The sequence below is a fragment of the Balaenoptera physalus genome (genome assembly GCF_965194825.1).
Source record: "Balaenoptera physalus genome assembly, chromosome: 1".
In the NCBI taxonomy this organism is placed as follows: domain Eukaryota; kingdom Metazoa; phylum Chordata; class Mammalia; order Artiodactyla; family Balaenopteridae; genus Balaenoptera; species Balaenoptera physalus.
In genome coordinates, this window is record NC_138882.1 from 176,939,072 (window position 1) to 176,963,676 (window position 24,605).

The following is a 24,605-nucleotide window of genomic DNA, read 5'->3' on the forward strand; positions in this document are numbered from 1 at the left end:
TCAATTCCCTCTCCCACCCCTAGTGACTGGCAACCACTAAGCTGCAGCTGCTTTCTGTGTGTTTCAGGTAAGCCCTCCCTCTAATGAAATTTTGTCTCCTAAGTATTGTGTCATCGTGGGAGATTTCACTCTGCCTCTTGGAGGCCCTGGGCTTAGCTTCTAGCATGGCATGTAGAGCTCTGGAATTCAGCAAATGTTCTGTGAGAAAACCAGTCACATGTTTAAGATGTCTCCAGTTTCCAGTATGCCCTATCACCAAGAGCCTTATGATTTTCTTTTACCCAGTAGAGCCCTCTCCATGGGCCAAACCCAATCCTCACTTCCAGGCCCAGAATCAGGAAATGCCCCCAAAGGAAAAAATGGCCAGACCATCAGTTCACCTCAGAAAGGCTTCCTCCTCTGAAATCCAATTCATTTAGTCCTTATTGCCTCCACAGTTTTCTGATGTTTAAAAATAGTATCTTGGTGTTTTAAACCAGTTTTTTCTGGTAGTTGCAGCAGAAGTGTTGTGTTTGTGTGACTTACTATATCCTACCCAGCAATTACTATAAGCTTTTAAGACTTTATATCTTGTCAGGCAAGTTTCCTTTCTTTCCCTCCCCCCTCCAGATATATGTTGGTTATTTGGGGGCCACACTTCTTCCATATGAATGTTTTAAATCCATTTATCTGTGTTCCCAAAAAATCCTCTTGGGATTTTGTTGGGAAAATATACTGCATTTATAAATTACTTAAGACAGAATTGAAATTCTTATACTTTTTCATTCTCCATCCATGAACATGGTACACCTATCCACTGAGCAGGTTTCTATTAGGTCCTTTGATAATATTTTGTACTTTTCTCCATAAAGGAATTGCACATTCTTTATTAGATTTGATCCTAAATATTTAGAGATTATCTTTTAAAGCACTTCTAATTTTTTAGAATAGGTAATATATTTATGGTACAAATTTCTAAAAGCTCAAAAAAGTATACACTGACAACTTCCCATCCATTTTTCTCAGTCTGGGTACCCAGTTTTCTTCCAGAAGAAACCAACGTTACTAGTTTATTTTTAATGTAGTTAATATTAGTATATAGCAATTATATTGATTTTTGTTCCTCAATCTTGTATCTAGTAAGCATCTGAATTTTATTATTATTATTATTATTTTGGCTGCACTGGGTCTTCATTGCTGTGTGCAGGCTTTCTCCAGTTGTGGAAAGCAAGGGCTACTCTTCGTTGCGGTGCACGGGCTTCTCATTGCAGTGGCTTCTCTTGTTGCAGAGCACGGGCTCTAGGCACACGGGTTTCAGTAGTTGCAGCACACAGGCCCTAGAGCGCACGGGCTTCAGTAGTTGTGGCTTGTGGGCTCTAGAGCACAGGCTCAATAGTCGTGGCGCACAGGCTTAGCTGCTCTGCGGCACGTGGGATCTTCCCGGATCAGGGATCGAACCCATGTCCCCTGCATTGGCAGGCGGATTCTTAACCACTGTGCCACTAGGGAAGTCCCTGAATTTTATTATTTCTAATAGTAGGTTATTTTGAATTTCTTTTTTATATGCATCATTTGCAAAGAAGTCATTTGGTCTATTCTTTTCCATTCCTTATTCTTTTTACTGATTTTACTGCATTGGTGTAGGATGCCTCTAATAAAGCAGCTATGGAAAATAGCTGAATAATAGCTGTGATAGAAGGCAATTCTGTTTTATTTCTGACTTTAATGATAGGGTTTCTGTTTCATATTTATATATGAAATTTGCTGTAGGTTCTTGGCAGATGTCTTTATTGGGTTAAAAAAAGTTAATCTCTGGTCCTATTTCACTAAGAATGGGTAGCATGAAAGTTTTTATAAATTATTTTATGCACCTATTGAGATGATCATATGGGTTTTCTCCTTTAATCTACTAAATGTGCTGAATCGCCAGTCATGAAAAAAAGTAGTCTCAAGTAAAACACTTTTACCCCAAATTGTTATTTATTTTCATGAGGGGGTAAAAAAGAACCTTTTATGATAGTGAAAATATACTTTATTTTTTAATACAATAGCTGCCAGCAATATACTGGTTCCAGAGAGAGAAAAGAAAATACAAGCATTCTATAACAAGCTTTCATTTTCCTTTTCAACTAATTTAAAGAAAATACTCCAATTCCATTCAACATTATGATTTGAGGGAGTTGAAATTTTTTTCCATGATAAAAATATAATTTTGACAGCCCCAGCCTTAGTAATTTGTAAAGGATGGAATAAAAAAGACCATATAGTATAACAATAATGAACGCTTCCCTCTCTTTGAATCAAATACTGATTATAACCACTGTACGAAACTGGTTAATCAATAAACTTGATGAAATTGTGTATCAAAATGTTCATGAAAAAATACATTTCTATTTCTTCTCGTTTTTACCATGTAGATATTTTCTAAATGGATATTTTAAATGCACAGAAACAAAAGCTATCTACATGCAACTCTGGAGAGATTCAAAACAACAGAAGTAAATATGCCTAAATTCTAAAGTCAATCAACTGAGTGTAAGAATAAATGTCAGAAACCTCTTCATTGTATACAGATTGCTCAAGGGTTTAAAGATAGTTGTATTAAAAAAAAATAATAATAAAGGTACTTGTATAAACCAAAGTTACCAAGAAATAAAATCTTACATGAATTTTATCACTGAAGTCAACAATCCTAGTAAAAGAAAATAACAGAACTGTATAGAAAATCTGCATCTACATTTTTTAAAAAGGGAAGTTACATCAACTGAAATAGTAGACAGCTTTCCAAATGTTGAACACAAAAATTTCTCAGAATCCCTTGGAAATTAGTAAGATCTTCCATTCAGACTCTAATCTCCTTGTTTAAATGGAACAAAAGGGGTTTAAATGAAGGGGGAAATGATTCAGTAGTTGTAGAAATAATAACAGATGATTTCTACTGTGTCAACCTATATACTACATGAACTGCCATGAAAACTTTCATGTCCCAAATCTCCCAAGACATGAAGCTATGATCTTTCCACAAATGTAAGATGGGGTAACAAGCATATTCTAGGATTATCTTTCTTACTAGCTTTTGTCCATCTGCCAATCTCAACCTCATCTAACTTCCCTGATAAAGTAATAAGATCTGTCTTTCAACAGAAAAATAATTCTGCCTTCATCAAAATTATAACAGATAGACCCTGCCTTCCTTGGACATCCAGAGAGACAGCCAAGTACAATCACGGGATAAATTTTTTAAAAGGAGAAGAAGAAGAAGAAGAGAATAAATATCCAAAGTGGAAAACACTTCACAACTGAGTTTCAGAATGTGTTTTTTCATCCGTTTGGAGGACTGTAGCTCTTTCCTCATTAGCCCTCTACTCTGCACCACTTAGTCCACTGTTCACTTGAAATAGACACCCCCACTTCTCTTGAATCTTTTCCATGCTTTAAGCTATGAGGCAAGATTCAATATCACCTGATGCCAAGTTACCACTATTGTAAAAGTAAGCGAAAAGTGAAGATGGCTGTCTGTGTATTGGTGCAGAGGTGACATATTCACCCACGGAAGCTACTGCTATAGAATTTCTCAATATATAACCTGATAATGCTTCTTCCTGGAACAAGATAAATCATCATCCAACATTTTATTACAAAAAGGTGGGTACCCAAACTTTTGATCAGCAATAAGGAGTTCTAAGAAAGGTAAAGCAAAGAAATCTCCCTGAGCCAAATGGATACAATATGGAGTTTTTCTTATCTTTCTATACCAAGCTAATCACTGATAAGTTTAAAAAATGCAGAATGCTTATTAAAAAATCAAGCTGCTTCCATAAAGCCAGTGCTTACTAAATGTTAGCATATCATAGGAAGAAAACACTGCCATTTTAAAGCAATATACTTAAAATTTCCAAAAGCAGCCTATGAGAAATAGCATTTCTTAAACAAGTTAGGTATAAAAATTACCAAAACATTATTATAGTCACAATCACAGTCTTTGGAGTATTACATAGAAAGTCTTTTTTTTTTTTAATGAATAAATACATAGCAAACTTTTGTTTTATTTTCACCAAGTTCATCCTCCCTTGTTACAACACAAATAATTCCTGGTTTAGGACTTCAATTTAAGAAACAAACAAACATGAAGACTGCTATTCCTCAATGTGGCTGTAGGAAAATTTAATTGAAGGAAGTGCAATGATTGAGATTAGGCAAAACTGCAGTCAATATGTAGTCACCATGACAACTATAATTTAGTCCAAAAGAAGTGAACCATCCTCTACCCAAAGTCTAACAGTAAATGGGTAATCTATGTGTTTTACCTTGTTTTTAATATAGGATGGATAATGCATTCTTTAGATTATCCACATTAAATGTGCTTTAGAAACAAAATTCTACTTGATATTTTGACAAACCCACACTACATTCCTTAGGTTAATTTTTACATTACTAATCATTGTACTGCTAGAGCTAAATCAACTAAATATCAGTTTACGTAGTGTTGCTCAAACGATCTACAAACAGCAAGGCCGATGCTTACCTAAAAAAGGAGCATTTTTAAAATAAAGGAAGAAAGTAATAATGTTCCAAATGAATGGCACTGGGCAAAATATATATAACCAGTAACATATTTAGACAGAGAGTATCAGGTGCCCATTGGTTTCTCTCATATGCATAAAAGGCTTGAAGAAGATCTTGCAAGTATTGTTCCTCCCTCTAGACTTTTAGCTTCTACATAGTGTCAGATATTATAATTGATATGAAGGATAAATGCGTTTAGGAAAAAGTAAAAATCCACATACAAAGTAAAATAGCAAAATCTGTAGTGACTTTCTGTAGAAGGCTCTCTCCTCTGGTGGTAACATCCTTTAGTACATATCCAGGATAGACTAAATTGAAACAGAATATTTTGATACAGTAGCAATCCTTTCATATACTCTTACTAAATATTATAAAATTCCAAAAATACATAAATATTCCTTGTACCGTGCATTATGCACCAGTTTGGGCCTGATGAGGTTGTGATTACTATTTTAACAGTTAAACAGTGCACCTCAAAAGTTCTGCCATCTATACACAGTGAATGGAGACAGTGGTGAGGGCTCTAGAGAGATGGCAAACTGCCTTTAAAGTGAAAAGTTTTTATGGAGTGTCTCCAAATTAGAGAGGAGGATACAGGGTAGGGGAGGTAGGCAGGGTAAAAGAATTTTAAAATAATACTGCTTAGGAGTATATATTTAAAGATAGCTACTATACCTTGTCTATCCTTTATCCTAATCTGGAATAACTGCATGTTTGTACAAAATAAAGTTTCTACTTTATAGGAAGAGGAGCAGTCTGTTAGGAAAAGCATGTTCTTAGTCAGGGGAAGATGTGAAGACATCTCTCTCGTAAGTGCTACTTTATTTGGTAAGTCTTTTGGCTACATCACTATATGCTATTTCAACCTCCTTATCACTGGGGCAGGTATTGGTGAACTCATCCCTACTATATGCGTTAGTTAAGTATCTCCAGATGCCGGTCATTCCTTTTGGAATATCAAAGTTGCGATATTTTTTGGCCACCACCTGAAATACAAAGAGATCAAAAGTTAACATTTATATGCCATGTCTTATAAACCAGACATATATCTGATTTCAGGGCAAATTCTGTGAATCTCTGAAAACTGCTTCTACCTAAAGTCTGTCACCTTCATTCTAACTAGACTTTTAAATAATGATAAGGACTGCACACTACACCAGAGATCCAGAAGTGTGATGGTCATTGCAAATGCCTGCCTTGGCCATCCAGAGAAACAGCCAAGTATAACCACTGGATAAATACTTTAAACACACACACACTAGTTTAGATCTCTGTTTTTCTTCATCTTGATCTTTACTGCACAACCATCCTATATAGCATAGTGTTTCACACAATAAATGCTCAATAAATATTTTCTGCCTTGAAAAGAAAAAGCCAGGTGATCAGAGAACAAAGTTTGATGCTATAAGTCAGTGTAGCCACCACTTCAAAGTTATCTGTTACATCTTTGAATTTTTATGCAGTCACAGAAAAAAAAAATCCTATTTCTCATATGCCTTGATTTTAAGACATAATTTTCCATTTAATCAACCCTAGGGTGTTTCAACTATTGCCTGAACAACATTAAGTTACACTATTTGGGGGGTGCTAAATAGTGTGTGTCAGAAGATCAGCAAAGTTTTACACAGAGGAAGTGCTGTCTTAGTAAACAGATACTAGGTGTAATAGTGCCCCACATCCTGCAGGCCTACCTTGACAATGTGCAGTTTGGGCAGCAGGTTGCAATCAGCTAGTGTCATTTCATTGCCATCCAGAAATTTACGTGTGGAAAACTTAATGTCCTCCATACTATTCTCATCAATTTCATCAGGGAGGGGAGAATTCAGATATTCATCCAGTTTCTGCAGTGTTTTCAAGAGACCCCTCTCCAAGGCTGAAAGAAAGATGGAAATACTCTAAGGAAAACCACCCAAGCCCCAAGTAGAAGCATTACTCCTTCAGTCAATAACTATTTGTCAAATGTTTCTCTGACACTGGAGAACAAAACAGACAAGGTTCCTGCTCTCATGGAGCTTATTTACTTGGGGGAGAGAGATAAGAAAAACAAATTTATAGATAAAATTATAGATAAAAACAAGCATGATAACTTCAGATAGTGGTATCTATAAAAATTTGTTAATAACTAAATGCCCCATATACAAACACATCATGGCCCAACACAGTTGATATTTAAACTGGGGGAAAAAATGGGTGAGAAAATGCAAACCTATTATTTCAAATCTAGGAAAGAAAATCTTGCCGAGACAGATTCTTGCCCTCAATTTTAAGTCCCGTTCCCGTAAAAATATTTGGATTTATATCCATGAACTGTGTTAAGAAACTCCAATCCAAGCACTCCAAGCAGAGAAGCCTGAAGTTTTTGCACTGCCTTAATATACATAAGAAGCCAGAAATAGCACTATCTTATAATAACATGAAAAAGAGGTCAGATTAGAAAGTTCAATTTACAAACTGAATTGGAGGCCTCATTAGCAAAATAGATCAAGCTACTATATGCTATAATTCAGAGAGAAGCGGGATGCAGCCACCCTGTATATCTAGAAAGTCAAGGTTAGTGACCCTTAGCAAAGAGGGGATGGGAACATCATTAGAAAGGAATACGAAATAACAAAAGACAGATCCTCCCTTATCCCTTTTTGTCTTTTATCCTCTCAAGTCACCTTCACCTCCCACTCCCAGAATAGATGGGTTCACACTGATGAGTACAGTACTTGGCCATAAAAGAAAGTTAAAATCATGAGGTGACACTCCATATTAGTTATGTTTGAATAAAGTTGGATCCATCACAGAAAAAGGCAAAGTTTTACATGCTGTATATTAGATATTTCACCAGCAACATTAATGTCCTAACCCTATACCTCTTCTTCCAAACTGCTCCCACTGACTCATCCCTTGATCCCTTCAAAGTAGTCCAGACAATAGATGGTAGTCTTAGCTAGGTAGGGGCTGTAGGCATTACAAGGATTTTAGAAGTACTTAGGAGATAAAAACCTACTGAGCTTGGAAACCAAACTGAATATGGAAAAAGGAGGATAGAAGTATTCAACAAAATACAAATGGAGGCCCTACTACATGCCAAGTTTTGTTCCAAGCATCGTTAAATTCACTACTGAATAAAACATAAAATGTTCCTACTCTCAGTTTATATTTTGGGGAATGCAAGTAGTATAGAGAAGCTGATCAACAAAAGATTCCCAGGGTGAATGCTGGTACCATTGCTGAGACATGTACCTTCCTAGAGGAGAAGCAGATTCAGGAAATGTGGAGATGAGTTCAGTATATGCTGACTTTGAGATGTCTGTAAGACATCTGAGCAGCGATGTCTACAGACAGTTGAGTTCTAGTCTGGAATAGACTAGGCTGGGGCAATATATTTGTAAGTCCTGAAAGCACAAATGAATGCTGAAGCCATGGAAATGAAGGAGAAGCAGAGGGCCTAGGACAGAACCCTAAGGAACATCACTGATGGTGTTGTGTGAGGCAGATAATACATTTTTGTCATTATTCGGCATTTCATTATATGATTATAGAATAAATATATATCCATTCTACTGTTAATGACATTTGTGTTGTTTACAGTTGGGGATTATGACTAACGGTGTAACAAACATTCTTGTGCAAATCTCTTGGTGTGCATCTATTCATATTCCAATCAAAAATGGAATTGTGGATGAGATATCTCATACCTGTTAGAATGGTCATAATCAAAAAGACAAGAAATAACAAGTGTCAGCGAGGATGTGGAGAAAAGGGAACCCTTAGGCACTGTTGATGGGAGTGTAAATTGGTGCAGCCACTGTGGAGAACAGTATGGAGGTTCCTCAAAAAATTAAAAACAGAACTACCATGTAATCCAGCAATATCAATTCTGGGTATTTATCCAATATGGAAACAACCTAAGTGCCCATGACAAATGAATGGATAAAGAAAATGTGGTGTATATACACACACACACACACACACACACACACACACACACACACACATACATCACATGCATACAATGGAATATTATTAAGCTACAAAAAAGAATGAAATCTTACCATATGCAACAACACAGATGAAACTTGAGGGCATTATGCTAAGTAAAGTAAGTCAAACAGAGAAAGACAAATACCATATGATCTCACTTATATGTAGACTCTTAAAAGACAGACAAACAAACAAGCTCATAGATATAGAGAACCGATTTGTGGTTGCCACAGGCAGGGGGTGGGCAAAATGGATGGAGTGAAAATGATGTAATGTACAGCATGGCGACTACAGTTAATAATACTGTACTGCATATTTGAAAGTTGCTAAGAGTTGTAAATCTTAAAAGTTCTCATCACAAGAAAAAAAATTTGTATCTACATGTGGTGATTGATGCTAACTAGATTTATCGTGGTCATCATTTCACATCGTATACAAATATCAAACCCTGTAGTACATCTGAAACTAATAAAATATATGTCAATGATACCTCAATAAAAATTTTTTTTTCAATTTTTTAAAATGGAGATGTAGGTTATAGGGTATGTGTGTGTTCAGCTTTAGTAGAAACTGTGATCAGTTTTCCAAGTTCGGCACAGCAAGCAGCAGTGTATGGATGTTCCAGTTACTTCACATCTTCAACAACATTTGGTATTGCTGGTCTCTATAATTTTAACCATTCTTGGGTATGACAAATTCGGTTTAACGTATTTTCATATTTATTGACTCTTTGGATATCCTCTTTTTGTAAAGTGCTGTTTGCTCATTTTTCTCTTGGACTGTCTGTTGTACTGACTTGCAGTCTTTATACATGCAGATGCAAATCCTTTGTGGTTATATGTATTATGCATACCTTCTCCCTTTTCACTTGCTTAATGGTGACTTTTGATGAACTTAAGTTACTAAACCTAATGTAGTCCAATTTATTTTTTTTCTTTTATGATCAGTACTTTGTGTTCAGCTTAAGAAACCTTACCTACTCCCTAATTATGAAGCTATTCTCCATTATCTTCTAGAAGATATATTATTTACCATTCATATTTATATCTACAATCCACTTAGAATTGATTGTGTATGGTGTGAGATAGGGATATTTTCTTGACTCTATATTCTGTTCCACTGTTCTATTTGCCTACCCTTCTGTAAATACCACACTGTTTTAACTATTGTACCTTTATAACAAGTCTTGATATCAGGTAGTGGAAGTTTTCAAACACATCTTTCTTCAAGATCATCTTGGCTATTCTTGGCTCCTTATATTTCCCTAATAAACTATACAATTAGCATGTTAATTTACACACACACACACACACACACACACGCACGTGCTGTTGGACTTTTGAATAATCTATAGATTCAACACAACCCCAACTTGCAAACTGGCATCTTTATAATTTTGAGTCTCCCAATCTATGAATATCATTTCTTTTAAAATTTTTTTATTTTATGAAATTGAAAGAAATTTCAATTTCTTTTGTTTTCTATGTAGAGGCCTTGCCCATTTCTGTTAAATTTATTCCTAAATATTTGACATTTTTTATTGTATAAATATTTTTATCACATTTTCTATTGTTTCTTGCTAACATGCACAAATACAATTGATTTTTATAATAGCCTCATATGCAACCACCCTGCTAATTCACTTTTTTTTATTCTTATGGTTTACCAGTAGATTATTTTAGATTTTCTACATGTACAATTATATTAAGAATATGACAAATTTATCCCTTCTTTTATAAGTCTCATACCTTTCATTACTTTTTCTTGCCTATTATACTGGCCAAGACCTCCAGTACAATGCTAAATAGAAGTGGTGACAGTAAGCATCCTTCTTTAATTCTCAATTTCAAGAGGAAATCTTTCACTACTCCCCTATTATGATGCTTGCTGTAACTTTTCTGCAGATTTTCTGTCAGATTAAGGAAATTCCTTGCTATATCTTTTTTGCAAATTTTTAAAAAATAAACATCTTAATCATAAGTATTAAATTTTATCAAGTACTTTTTCTGCATCAATTGAAATGATCACATAACTTTTCTTTTATTCTATTATTGTAATAATTCAAATAGATTTTTGAATGTCCAAACAATCTTCCATTCCTGAATTAAACTCAACTTGGTTATGTGCATTATCTTTTTTCATATTGCTGGATTTGGCATATTTTGTTTTAGGCTTTTACAGCTATGTTTGAGAGAGACTGGCCTGAAAGTTACTTTCTTTTGATGTTTTTGTGTGGTTTGACCTCAAAAAGCAAGTTGGAAAGTATTTCCTCTTTTCTGTTTCCTGGAAGAGTATATGCAAGACTGATGTTACATCTTTCCCAAATGCTTAGAAGAGTCCATCAGTGAAGCCATCTTTGTGAAATGGTTTTTAATTATAGATATAAGATGATTCACATCTTGAATCCGTTCTCGCAACAATTTTCTTACACTGTACTTTCTGTAAATTTATGCAATAGTGTTTTCAAATTTATAAGCATAGGGCTTCCCTGGTGGCACAGGGGTTAAGAATCCGCCTGCCAATGCAGGGGACATGGGTTCGATCCCTGGTCCGGGAAGATCCCACATGCTGCGGAGCAACTAAGCCTGTGCGCCACAACTACTGAACCTGTGTTCTAGAGCCCGCATGCCACAACTACTGAAGCCCGCATGCCTAGAGCCCGTGCTCTGCAACAAGAGAAGCCACCGCAATGAGAAGTCTGCACACTGCAATGAAGACTGACCCCCGCTCACTGCAACTAAAGAAAGCCCACGCGCAGCAACAAAGACCCAACGCAGCCAAATATAAAAATAAATTAAATAATTTTTTAAAAAAATTTATAAACATTGTCATAATATCCAAAAATCATTTAAATGCAAGATCTGTAGTAATCCCTTTATTCCTAATATTGGTTATTGCTGCCTTCTCTCACTTTTCTTAATTTTTCTTGTCAAGGATTTTATCAATTTTCTTATTAGACTTTTCAAAGAACTAACTTTTAGCTTTCCAAATCCTGTCACATTTGTTTTCTATTTCATAAAATTCTACTCTTTTAGTATCTCATTCCTTCTACCTTCTTGATTTGCTGATCTAACTAAACTCCTGAGGTGGATACTTTAAGGTTACCAATTTTTAGCTCTTCTTTTTTGTCATTCATTCATTATTTGGCTGCACCAGGTCTTAGTTGCAGCATGCAGGATCTTTAGTTGTGGCACACAGAATCCTTTAGCTGCGGCATGCGGGATCTAGTTCCCTGACCAGGAATTGAACCCAGGCCCCCTGCATTGGGAGCACGGAGTCTTAACCACTGGACCGCCAGGGAAGTCCCTTCTTTTTTCTAATATATGCATTTAGAGCTATAAATTTTCCTCTGAACACAGCTTTAGTGGTGGTAGCATATAAATTTAGACATGCTATATTTTCATCATGTTATTCTTCAACCCATGGGTTATTGAGAAATGCACTGCTTAATTTTCAAACATGTAGAAATTTTCTAGCTGTACTTTTGTTACTGATATCTAGCTTTTCTTTGTGGTCAGGGAAAATATTCTATACGATTTCAATTTCCATTTTTTAGAAAATTTTTCAGATTTGCTTTATGGCTCAGCTTTACAGTCAATTTTGTGTTCCATGTGCATTTGAAAAACAAGGGTATATTCTGTAGTTGTGGGGCACAGTGAGATTAAATTTATATATCAATGAGATTAAATTTGTTCATTGTATTATTCAATTCTTCTGTATTCTCACTGAATTTTTCTTTTTGGCAGATTCTAACAGTTACTAAGGGAGTAAGCTAAAATCTCCCACCGAGATTGTGGATTAGTTTATTTCTCTTTTAGCTCTGTCAATCTGGTTTATATATTTTGAGGGTAGTTATTTGGTTACACAAATTTAGAATTAGTTTATTTTCCTGGTAGGTTAATCTTTTTAAATTAGTCTGAAACATGTTTCATTATCTCTTGCAATACTTCTTTCCTCAAAGTCTACTGTGTGCAATGTCAGCATAGTTTTGCCAACTTTCTTTTGGTTAGTATTTACACCATTTTACATTCAACTTTCCTGGGTCAGTCAGCCTATAGGTCTGTCTATTTATCTATTGGTGTCTATTTCAAATGTAGGAGGGAGGGAGGGAGAAAGAGAGAATTCCTTCTTGTACATAAGCAACACATTTTTAATGCAGTTAGCAAACTCTGTGTTCTACTTGGAGTATTTGAATCATTTACATTTAACATAATGACTACAAACTGGTTTAGAACTACCATCATACGTTTGTTTTCTATTTGCCCTCCTGCTCTGTGTTCTCTTCTTCTTTCTTGCCTTCTTTTGGATTAAGTTTTTTAAAAATTATTATTCATTTCCCCCTCTACCTGTGTATCATGCATTCTTTTTTTTTATAATTTTTGAATTTTATTTATTTTTTTATACAGCAGGTTCTTATTAGTCATCAATTTTATACACATCAGTGCATACATGTCAATCTCAATCGCCCAGTTCATCACACCACCATCCCCAGCCCCCGCGGCTTTCCCCCCTTGGTGTCCATACGTTTGTTCTCTACATCTGTGTCTCAATTTCTGCCCTGCAAACCGGTTCATCTGTACCATTTTTCTAGGTTCCACATATATGCGTTAATATATATTTGTTTTTCTCTTTCTTACTTCAATCTGTATGACAGTCTCTAGATCTATCCATGTCTCAAATGACCCAATTTCGTTCCTTTTTATGGCTGAGTAATATTCCATTTTATATATGTACCACATCTTCTTTATCCATTCATCTGTCGATGGGCATTTAGGTTGCTTCCATGACCTGGCTATTGTAAATAGTGCTGCAATGAACATTGGGGTGCATGTGTCTTTTTGAATTGTGGTTTTCTCTGGGTATATGCCCAGTAGTGGGATTGCTGGATCATAGTATCACACATTCTTTTGCTAGACTTTGTTTCCTTGACTTAACTAAAGCTTAATTATAACTTTTACCACTTCCAGGATAATGCAAGGACCTTAGAACACTCTAACTGTATTTAATTTCCCTCCTGTCTCACACACTACTATTGTTTTGTGTATTAATTTGACTTTTTTTTTTTTGGACTGCGTTGGGTCTTCATTGCTGTGCATGGACTTTCTCTAGGCACGCGGGCTTCAGTAGTTGCAGCACGCGGGCCCTACACGGGCTCAGTACTTGTGGCTTGTGGGCTCTAGAGTGGAGGCTCAGTAGTTGTGGCGCATGGGCTTAGTTGCTCTGTGGCACGTGATATCTTCCCAGACCAGGGATTGAACCCATGTCCCCTGCACTGGCAGGTAGATTCTTAACCACTGCACCACCAGGGAAGTCCCTTGACATATATTTTAAATCCCAGAAGACACTACTCTTCTATACAGACAGTATTCATTTATATTTTATAATATATTTATACTACTCTTTGCTTTCCCTTCCTTCCTGCATCTCTGGGTGTTCATCTGAAATCATTTTCCTTCTGCCTGAAAAACTACTTTTAGTATTTTGTTTAGTGTGAGTCTGCTGAGATGAATGTTCAGTTTTTGTTTATTTGAAAATGTCTACTTTGCTTTTACCATTTAAAATTCATAAATAAAAAACTAATATATTAATCATTACATTCTTATAGTATTTTTCAGTTGAAAAACTTGGTGAACATATGTTAAGAGAACTGATTCTCAGAGCAGCCATGGGACATAGGATGGGTAGATATTATCCTATCTTATAGATACTGAAATAAAGAGACTTTGCCTTTTCTCAAAATCAAAGAAAGGAGATCTGACATCTTGGAATTTGACTTGTTATGACTACCTGAAATTATAAATTGAACTGTGAATTTTAGAGGCTCACAGAAGAGGCAGTAAGAAAAAGCTGACTGGTCAGCAAGTATATGGATCCAGGGCTGTAAACATAAATGTCACATCTTGAGGCAAAAATAAAATATTTGGATGTGTTTGCTTTCACTTTTGGAGGGTATGTCACGGCTTACAGAATTCTAATTCGTTTTCTTTTAACTCTTTGAAGATCTCATAACACTGTCTTCTGGATTCCACTGTTTCTGTTAAGAATCAGTGCTCAGTCTTACTGCTTTTACCTTGAAGAGCTTTCTCTCTGTCACTTTTAAGATTCTATCTCTGGTATTCAGCAATTTGACTATGATGTATACAGGTATAGTTTTATTTGTCCTGCTTGGGTTTTGTAATGCTTGACTCCATGGCTTGTTATCTCTCATCAGTTTGGAAAATTCTTGGCAATTATCTAACCATAGCTTCAACTCCATTTTTTCCTCTTATTCTGGGATTCCAGTTATACACATGTCAAACTTTTTTTATTGTGCCCCACATGTCTTACACTCTTTTCTGTGGTTTGTTTTTTTGTTGGTTTTGTCTTTTTATCTCTCTGTGCTTCCATTAGCTATTACCTTCTGCCGTATCTTCATGTTCACTAATACTTTCTCATCATTGTCTACTCTGTTAAATTCATCTATTGAGTTCATAATTTCAGATATTACATTTTTAAATTCTAGAACTTCCATTTGATTCTTTTTACAATGTCCAGTTCTTTGCTGCAATTTTCACCTTGTTCTTTTACTTTTGAATATATATAAGTTATTTTAAAGTATCTGATAACTGAATACCTTGTAGTTTTTAAATGGTTTCATAAAATGTATTAGTTGTATTCAGTCCTTGATATGGGTACTTTCTATTACTATTAGATTTTTAAAGCTGGTAAATTTTTAAACTCAGGGCTGGTTTATATTAAAATGATAGTCTACTAAATCATGAACTTCTTTCTTCATATTCTTGTTAAAATTAATGCATCATTCTTGCTCCCCAACCGTACTATATGTTCTTTGAAGGTAAAGTCTGTGTCTTATGCTTCTTCTTCTGCATATCCCCTTAAATTCACGGCACTTTACCTCAGCATATGGTGGACATTTGGTCTATGTCTGGACAAGACTGAGAAAGGCCAATAGTTAAGTATAAGAGTTTTGAGTTTCATAAATGTATGAAGGAAGTTCAAAAGGCAATTAGGTGAAAATGTAGAATAGACACTTTTAAAGTCAGATGATTGAAGATATTTATACTTGACTTTTATATCTTCGTGGGAAGCTGAGAATAAGGTAGGTACTACATATTGCTATGGAGCACGTAGCCATTTAAAAAATGTAAAAAAGAACTGGTAATATTTTTTACCTAGGTAAATATCAAACAAATTGGAATGTGTTATGTCAAGTGATAGACAACAAGATTAAGATCAAAGAACTACCTGTTTTATTAATAGAAAGTCACTCTAGCCATAGCCAGGATCAAGCTAGTTTATTTCTTAGAGAAAATAGTTAAGAAACAGGCCAATAGAACCCAGTAAAATAAAGTTGAGGAGTTAGGGGAGCTTAACTGCAACTGGGGAAGTGACAGGGAATCAAGCCATTTAAAGATAAAAGATCAAAAATACAAAGGCAATAAATATAACCTTTTATTACTTACACACAAGCTGTTAATAATGCACGCAGTCAGCTGAAATGTAAAGTTTATAAATTAACAAGAAAATGCAATGTGAGAAACAGCTACGTTAGTAAGGAGTCCAGGGCATGATGGAAAATTTTCATGGTTGCACTTAAAAAGAAAAAAAGGAGATAGTAGAATCTCAGGACTGTAAAAGAACAAACTTTTACAGATTCAATATGCTTCCTGTCAAAAGCAGTGAATACAGAATAAATACATATTAGATATAAGGACTTGTTCTTTGATCAGATTACAATCAACAGGATCATGACTTATAAGGAAGATAATACTGAATTCAAACACTGAAATAATGTCTCAAACGGCACTTGAGTGGTATAACAAGTGCAAGCAAGTTTATGATCTCTGATCTACTCTAAATTAATCCTTTTCCTGAATTAACTCTCAAAAGTATCCAATAGAGAAATAAAATATCCTAAATTTCCAAGGTTTATAACATACAACGCTTATGATCCTAGCTGTAAGGCATGGACTAAAATTCAGAAGCTAGCAGAACATTACAATTACTGCTCTGTAATTTTGGACGTAGCAAAGTACCTGCAATGAAGTTGAACTGCTGTACTCGACCAGTGTTAGTGATTTTTCATAGTTAAGAATGTCAGAGTAAAGGGTATGTTAATGAAAACAAAGAATGCTGAATTAGTTTGATACAATTTTTATGTATCAAACTAATGAATGGACAACAAAACAAAGAAAAACGAGGTAAAAAGACAATAAAGTTTTAAAGACAAACCATCACAAAGGAATGTGAAATTGGTTAAGATAAAGAAAATGTCAAGATTAACCACTAGAAGGCAGTAGCAGTCCATCAAAAAGTAGCTCCTGACTAGGCCCGTGAGCCACAACTACTGAGCCTGCACATCTGGAGCCCGTGCTCCGCAACAAGAGAGGCCGCGATAGTGAGAGGCCCGCGCACCGCGATGAAGAGTGGCCCCCACTTGCCACAACTAGAGAAAGCCCTCGCACAGAAACGAAGACCCAACACAGCCAAAAAAAAAAAAAAATTAATTAAAAAAAAAATGTAGCGCTTTTTTTTTTTTTAAGCTCCTTGTCTTTTGTAATTAAAAAGTAGCACTATTATTCTCTAATACCCCTACTATAGTAATGCCATATCTCTAAGGAGGTATTTCAAAAGTTCTCAAAAAAATTACTAAGTACCACAGAGGCCATAAAATCAGTTTTTAAATTAATTGTGAAAATCAAAATATTAACACATACGCTCTCTCTCATACACAGACACACACAAACACACCAGGGTCAGAAGTGTGGGGAAATGAATACTTTCACATTAGTGGGAATATAAACTATTATAGGCTTTGGAGAACAAAACCTTTTGACCTATTTGAAATCTAGCACAAGGACATTCACTGGCAGCACAGTTTGTCATAATAAAAAACTTGAGGCAATCTAAATGTCTATCAGTAAGGAAATAGTTAACTAAAAATCCATATTATGGAATATTAAGCAGCATTTCTAAAAAATGAGGTAGATCTACATTTTGATATGGAAGTATTTCTACCATATAATACATGATAAAGATAACTGCAGAATGTATATATATATAAATACACATTTAAGTACAATGTGTGCATAGAAAAAAAGAAGGATACATACTAACTGCTGGGGAAGAGTGTATATGATGTGACTAAGAAGGGGCACTGAAATTTTATTAATTTCTGTACTATTTTAACTTCTTCAATAAGCATGCGTTATTCTACTACTTGTATAATTTGAATGAGTAAGCGCAAGGCAAAAAGCATTAAATGTAACAAGACAGTTACTGTTGTAGAAAAACAATATAATTTACAGTGAAGAAAAGAATTATGAGCACTTACATGGACAAAACTACTGCTAGTTTTTAAAGCTACTGCTAGTTTTAATAAAAGGGTAATCTTACACAAGCAATTTTTAAATGCCAGGTAACACATCAGTGGAAAACAGGGAGAGGTAATAAGTATGTAAACATGATTAAATACCCAATGCAGTTTCATTGCTACAATGATAAACAACCATCCTCTGATTCCACACACTTTTCCAGAGGGAGAGAGAGAGAGAGAAAGAGAGAGAGGGATGGAGAGAGGGAGGCAAGTAGGGAGGGAGAATAAATCTTGAATAAAAAGGAACTAATCAGAATCTAAAGATTCCTTGCCTCCATTTGAAAATGGGAATTGGGATATTAAGAAATATGCCTCGGAGGCTATAATGGTCGATTTCATCACTGCTAAATTCGCTGATCTCTTAAGAATATTATAAACATCAACAGACTAATAAATTATCTATTAGTTACATTTGGGAGCTTAATAAATTATATAAATGAATGAAATCACAGGACTGAAAAAAACTTAGGAGATCTGGGACAGGTCATAATGAACCCATCCCATAAAAGGAATTACCCATTAATTTCTCTTTTAATGCTTCAAAAAAAACACAAACTGTTACTCCCAAACACCTTGGACATGTTACCAAAAGAATTATATGTTTTATCTATCTATCTATCTATCTATCTATGTTTCCTTTTATTTATTTTATTCTTTAAATCATATTTGCTTACTTTGTACCCCAATATAAGCATTGGCCCTTCTCTTTCACTTTCACTAGCCCAATTGCTGTAGCATCTAGGCATCTAATCCCTTACTTAGAATTAGCTCTTAAAAGGTCTTAAAATTGTCCAAACACATTGGATTTTGTAAAACATTTAATAGGTTTTTAAAACTAATCAAGGGCTTGCCTACTCTGATTTACCATGTAAAATGACAAATCCATCTACATGTAAGTTGTTTATTGTTTGGGGGAATTAGGAGGTGGATGACTAAGACTTATTTAAGGCATTTAATTGCACTAAACAGACACATAAGACCCCTGCAACAAATATACATAAGGGAGACCCGTTAAGCTCCAAAGTGATTTGGAATACTGTTTTCTAAAGTCTCATGGCAGTGACAGGCCACTGTGGGGGGAAGTTGCTTGGTAACTGGAATTCTTATTTACCAATAGGTAATTTAATGTAAAAAGCCTTCTAAGTTCTGCACTATATAATCCATTATGTTGTTTGTTCTTATTGGTTACAGCATTCTAAGAACAGTAAGTGTAGGTGGCTACTTAAGACAGTAACAAATTGATAGGAAAATATAGAATACAAAGTTATACTTAAATGAGTCACTTTCTCCCCTATTCTCTACCCCCATCCCATCCCTCAAAGCAATTGGTTTGTTTTTTTTTTTAAGCAAACACATTTTATTTCCCTCTCCTCCCCACCAAGTGTCAAAATAAATTCAACCACCCTCTAGTTTCCAAAAGTCACACAGAGAAATAAAAACATTATGACTTTAACTAAGAGAGTTCAAAGAACTATGCAGCAAGAGCATCTGGGTGTAAAAAGAACAGTCACCTGCAGGAAGGAGGGTAGAACAGAAAAGATACTGTCTGTGGATAGGAGGGGCTCCAGTATAACTGTTTACCGAGTATATAAAATTCTCAGACAGAAACAGTAGTCAGAAAAAAAGCCAATTACTAAGGAAAATTGCTTCCAAACTAAGGCAGCTACTGAAACACATTTAATAAGGCAGGCCTGAGCACTAACGTTTTCCCTTTTTTCCCTTCGCTATAGAAAAAATAAAAGCCTGAATAGCTTGGAAATCCACCCACTGAAATAACATAAGGAAATCAGCAAATGTTTCAATTTTTTAAAATATGTTTATTCTTGCTTAACCAGCACTGATATTTTTTCCCCTTTGGTATTCTTGCTCATTTGCTGCCATAAACTCTACCCAAAGAAACCCACCCAAGCTACCAAAGAGTCTAAAATTATGATGGATTATAGTGTCTTCAGGAGTTGGCTCTTCGGTTATTATTGTTACTTTTAATTAAACACTAATGCTCTCTCTATATAGTTTTCCCCAGGAAGAACAATGCTTAACACCCCAAAGAGAAGAAAAGGGGAAATGACTGAATGGTGTCGTTAAGACAAGGTTCATTAAATGGGACCTCTTTCTAAGAGGCTTCCCTTTACTATATGTAAGTTTGGTAAATGAAACAATAAGATAGTGTCTTTTAATAAATAAAAGAAAGAAGTTGCATCTGTACTACCTAAACAATTCTCACCATGAAAATATGACTTGAAACTAAAATCTTAATTTTAGGATACGGAGAAATTTGGAAGGCTGGTGAGTCCAAATCTCTCTTAGAGCAACTCCAAAAACTGCTCTTAAGGGTAATTAGCACAAAAATCCACCCAGGCTGACTTCAGGTTGCTGGTACGAATAATAAACAAAGATTTGGGAACAGTTTAAATTACGCTGTATCTGTCTATTCCAACAACCACAACCACCCGGTCCACTGTTTCTGAGGCACCGCAGTTTTCTGTATAGCTCCCTTCGTGGTAACTTCTCAGAAGAATATGAGAACAAATTTATTCAATAAACATTTTATCACACATCTACTTTATGCTAGGCACGGTCCCACTAGCAAGAAACAGAGAAAAAAGCAATTTAAGGACTTACCCTGCTTTATCCTCAAATCTCTGATCAACTCTGAAAGCCAGTTTTTGATACTTATGGGAATGTCTGGCCTCCAAAGTAATCATTTATAATCACTGTCATAATAGGGGTTTTTGGTCTTTGTTCCTGTTTTTGTTTTGTTTTGGGGTATTTTTGCGGGGCGGGGGGGAATGGTTCTACAGTGTTAATTCAATCATTTGGTTTTTTTACCTTCATTGGCCTCTGGCCTTGAATTCTTGATATATGCAGAGAATTTGGCAAAGATGTCCATTCCAGCGGTATTTGATTCTGGGTGTTTTGGTGAAAGCTTTAAGTACCTAAATGAAAAATGTAATAACGGATTATAGATCCTCCAAAGATACATTAGCATAAATTCTCTCAATCAAACCATTGTGCTAGCAGTTACTAGACATCTTTTAACAGTTATTACTCTAAGAAATGCTATCATCTGTTTTCCGTGGTATTTTTAAGATGTGTGTTTTCCTTAGGAAACGAAGTTCTACACAGTGTTTTTGTTCACATATTAATATTCTTGGCAACCAAAGCTCATCCACACTCCACCTCCATTTTATAAATTAGAATGCTGGGGAAACAGTCTACTTGTTCAGAGACTTGTGCCAAGCCCATGGGCGTCTTAGAAAGAGAACTCTAGAGCAGAGCTGTCCAAGAGAACGTTCTGTGATGATGGAAATATTATATATTTGAATTGTCCAAGATGGTAGCCATTAGTGACTTGTGGTTATCTGAATACGAATTTAAATTAATCATAATAAAGTTAAAATTCATTTCCTCAGTTACACTAGCCACATTTCAACTGTAGAGCTTTCTCAAATAGGAATGCCAAACGGACAGATCTTTGGTGTGCCACACACTGAGCCAGCCATGGATAGCAGTACCACAGAACCCTGACAGTAGGAAAAGAGTCTAAGCTGTCCAAGCTTAGGTTAAGGACAAAAACAGCAGGAGGCCGATCATTCACTTTCCTACACTCAGGATTTTCCAAAACCTCCCATATATTAAATATTGTAAGGGTGACAATGAACAACAGAAAAATAAGACATCAGGAATTTTGCGAACAAGTGCTCTGTTGTGTTGTTACAAAGTCTTTCTACTTTGAGAAAAGACATTCATGACACAACAGCTTTTTTAAAAAAAAACACACAGATGTGTATTTCTTATACTTAAATTTTCAAACACACATACCCAATGTTTATTTCTTCCTCAAACTGGAAAATACATGTGAAAAAGCCCAATTCTTTACTTCTCCCTTCAGCAGAGCTTGTATCAGCTCCAGGGAGTCAGGACTAGAGAAGTTCAGACTCTGAGCACCATTTTAGGGAAGACTGATCAGCTTAAAAGCCCTGCAAAACGGGCTGGGGGCCGGTAAGACTATGGAAAAAATCTTACATTGAACTAGTTTAGATTTATTCATATATTTTAAGATGCTGTCTTACTACTTTTCTTTAAATTAAAAATGAAAGTGAGGTATTTTTAGAAAAAAATTTGTTCAGTTGTAAGCTGCAGTTTCAGGTTAGTTTTTATATTCATATCTTTTACGTTTACCATTTTAAATTCAAGAAAAGATATATCTTCTAAATTAGACATAGTACTACATTGGTAAGGAGAATATAAAATATCTATTGAATACCAACATGCTCAAGTTATTTTTCTGTTTAATATCTATTTTTAAGCTTAAAGAGTTCTTCATAATTAGAAATGAAACTAATTATATAACGAGCTTATCAGTGAATGATTATAGTAAATAACTTTCACCTGTGTGTGAAAATTATACACCTGTGTGTGTATATTATATATATGTGTATGTGTGTATATATATAATATGTATTTTTTTTCCTGCTAACTATAGAAAACTTTACCTTCTCTCTCTTTTTTTTTTTCCCTGCCTGAGCTGAAACAGTTAATTCTAGCTTCAACATTCCTGGATTTCCCTTGACTATGAAAACAACCAGCCTCTAATTAAAATGTTTCCACTGCTTATAATACGGTACCTTCATTGACTCATTCCAAACAAAAAATAGTGCAAGGAACAAAATATATTGAAGTACCTCTTCAATATATCTATGACTTCCTCTAGCCAAGTCCAAATTTACTCTTCTTTTCCCCAACCAATATTTAGCAGTACCAACTTTTTCTAATGAAATAAACTTCATAATTCTCATAATAACTTACAGACAGGTAGGCTTGAATTACAGATTATTTATATATTCATTATCATGCATATATTCATTTATTCTAATTATTAAGTATCTACTACGTGTCAGGAATTGTACTAAGTAGTGGGGTTGTAATGATCAACACATAAAAGCATGCTTACTAGAGATCTGTTTTAATGAACAGGTAAAAATTAAAAGACCTGCAATCAGCATATCCTTTATTCATATGGAAATAGATGCTATTACAATTCTTAAGAAAAGCAGTGTTCTCTAAAGCAGGTTAAACATGTCCTATTCTTCTCCTCCAAGACAATTAAATTTGTACTATTAATTTAATGCATACAATACTATAGTTACAAGAGACCACTCACCTCAATCTCTCATTTTGCCTAAAAGGAAATTATATTCCAGAAAGCTTACATACTTGGCCCCAAAATCACTGGACTAGTTAAAAGTATTGTCAAACTGAAACTCACATCTCCTGTCCCCAGGTCCAGTGTTGTTTTGTTTTTGTTTTATTAAAGATCAAGTTCTAAAAGATAAATCAAATGCTAAACTGGTAGGTCCAAAATCAGCTGTCAACTTTTTTTTGCATTCCCCCCAAACACTGGATTTTAATAATTCATTATTAGTTTTAGCAAACTGCTTGATAAAGCAATACTTTTCAATTATTATGAGCATTCACTTAAACATTTAACAAAAGGAAGGCAAATAATTAATAAAAGGCTATGTGTCAACAACAGAATAGACATGCACATCCAGGGTATTTAGACTTCCAGATCAGTCCTTTATCACATCCTGTATTACATCACTATTATTAATGGTAGACTAGCTAAGAATACTTCCATCCTTTAAGAAAGATTTCAAACATTTTCTCCTTTCTTGTGTTAATGTAAGAATAAAGTGTGGTTATACAGTCTATTAAATTATCCCTGTAAACTCAAGTTTCGTTGTATTTCTCTTAAAAAAAAAAAAAGGCTTAACAACAGTTCATAGAACTCTTCTCCAAAATTATCTAGCTTCCTCTATCCTTCTATCCTTTTATCAGTAAGTTAGCCAAGTATACAAGCCTGCTTCAGTTAAAAACCCAAATTTCAAAGTTTTTTTGAAAGCTCTTTTTGGGCAAAGTAGTTCCTTCTTTCAAGCAAGGGGAACTGAAAAAAATATCCCCAGAAGAGAAGAAAGATAGTTTCTTCTTTAAAACCTATAGTTACCTAGACCAGCAAAAGCTCCTTGATTTTATCTTTTCATTAGTCTCTAAACAACTCTAGAAGAGACAGTTGCCTGTATTTGTATTTGTCATGATTAAATCAGAAATGCTCACATAAAAACCCCTCTGTTCTCAGTATCATCAAATGCCAAAAACATGTTATTAGAAATCCTAGATTCTAGTCCACCAGCTTGTACAACTCTTCTGCCTTTTGTCCTCATCCTATCTGGAAACAAAAAGGCTTACGATCAGTGTGAGTAGGATCAGCTAAGGACCTGAAGACCTCCTTATCCTACCGAGAAAAGGCAGACAGCCCCTGGCTGCCCTAGAACAGAAGAAAGGAAGAAGAATGTATGTGATGGTCCCAGAAACACTTCCTCCTCTCATCCTCTAGAAGCAATTCTGCATGACAGAGAATAAGCTGTTTGATCCGCATTTCACATTATGTGTTACAGAGCTCACTAAGGGCAAGGTACTCCCAATCCAAACATGCTGTTCCAATGCATATAAATAAAAACTCATCAGAAGTTAAACCTCACCTACTTTTTAAAAAGGATTCATTAAATTAAGTTTGAAAACCACCTTCAGTCCCACTTGGTCATCACAGTAAAACAAACTACCTTTGCTTTCTATCTTACCCTTCCTCTAAACTTGAGCTAGCCTTCAATTTTGTACTCACTAAAGCACAATTCCAATTAAAGACTCACAT

General features: G+C 35.1%; 1 protein-coding gene across 2 annotated transcripts in view; it reads right to left on the reverse strand.

Annotated features, from left to right (window-relative positions):
* Nucleotides 1–1,932: 1,932 nt before the first annotated feature.
* The window catches only part of CLIC4 (chloride intracellular channel 4), an 89,695-nt gene continuing 67,022 nt past the window's right edge, over nt 1,933–24,605 (reverse strand). For both annotated transcript variants that reach the window (XM_082423359.1, XM_082423360.1), the window contains exons 4-6: nt 20,723–20,829; nt 6,237–6,418; nt 1,933–5,531 (exon numbers count right to left, since the gene is read on the reverse strand). In XM_082423359.1, the coding sequence (XP_082279485.1) occupies nt 5,367–5,531; nt 6,237–6,418; nt 20,723–20,829 (454 nt within the window). In that variant the 3' untranslated portion in view covers nt 1,933–5,366. The remainder of the gene's footprint in view (nt 5,532–6,236; nt 6,419–20,722; nt 20,830–24,605) is intronic.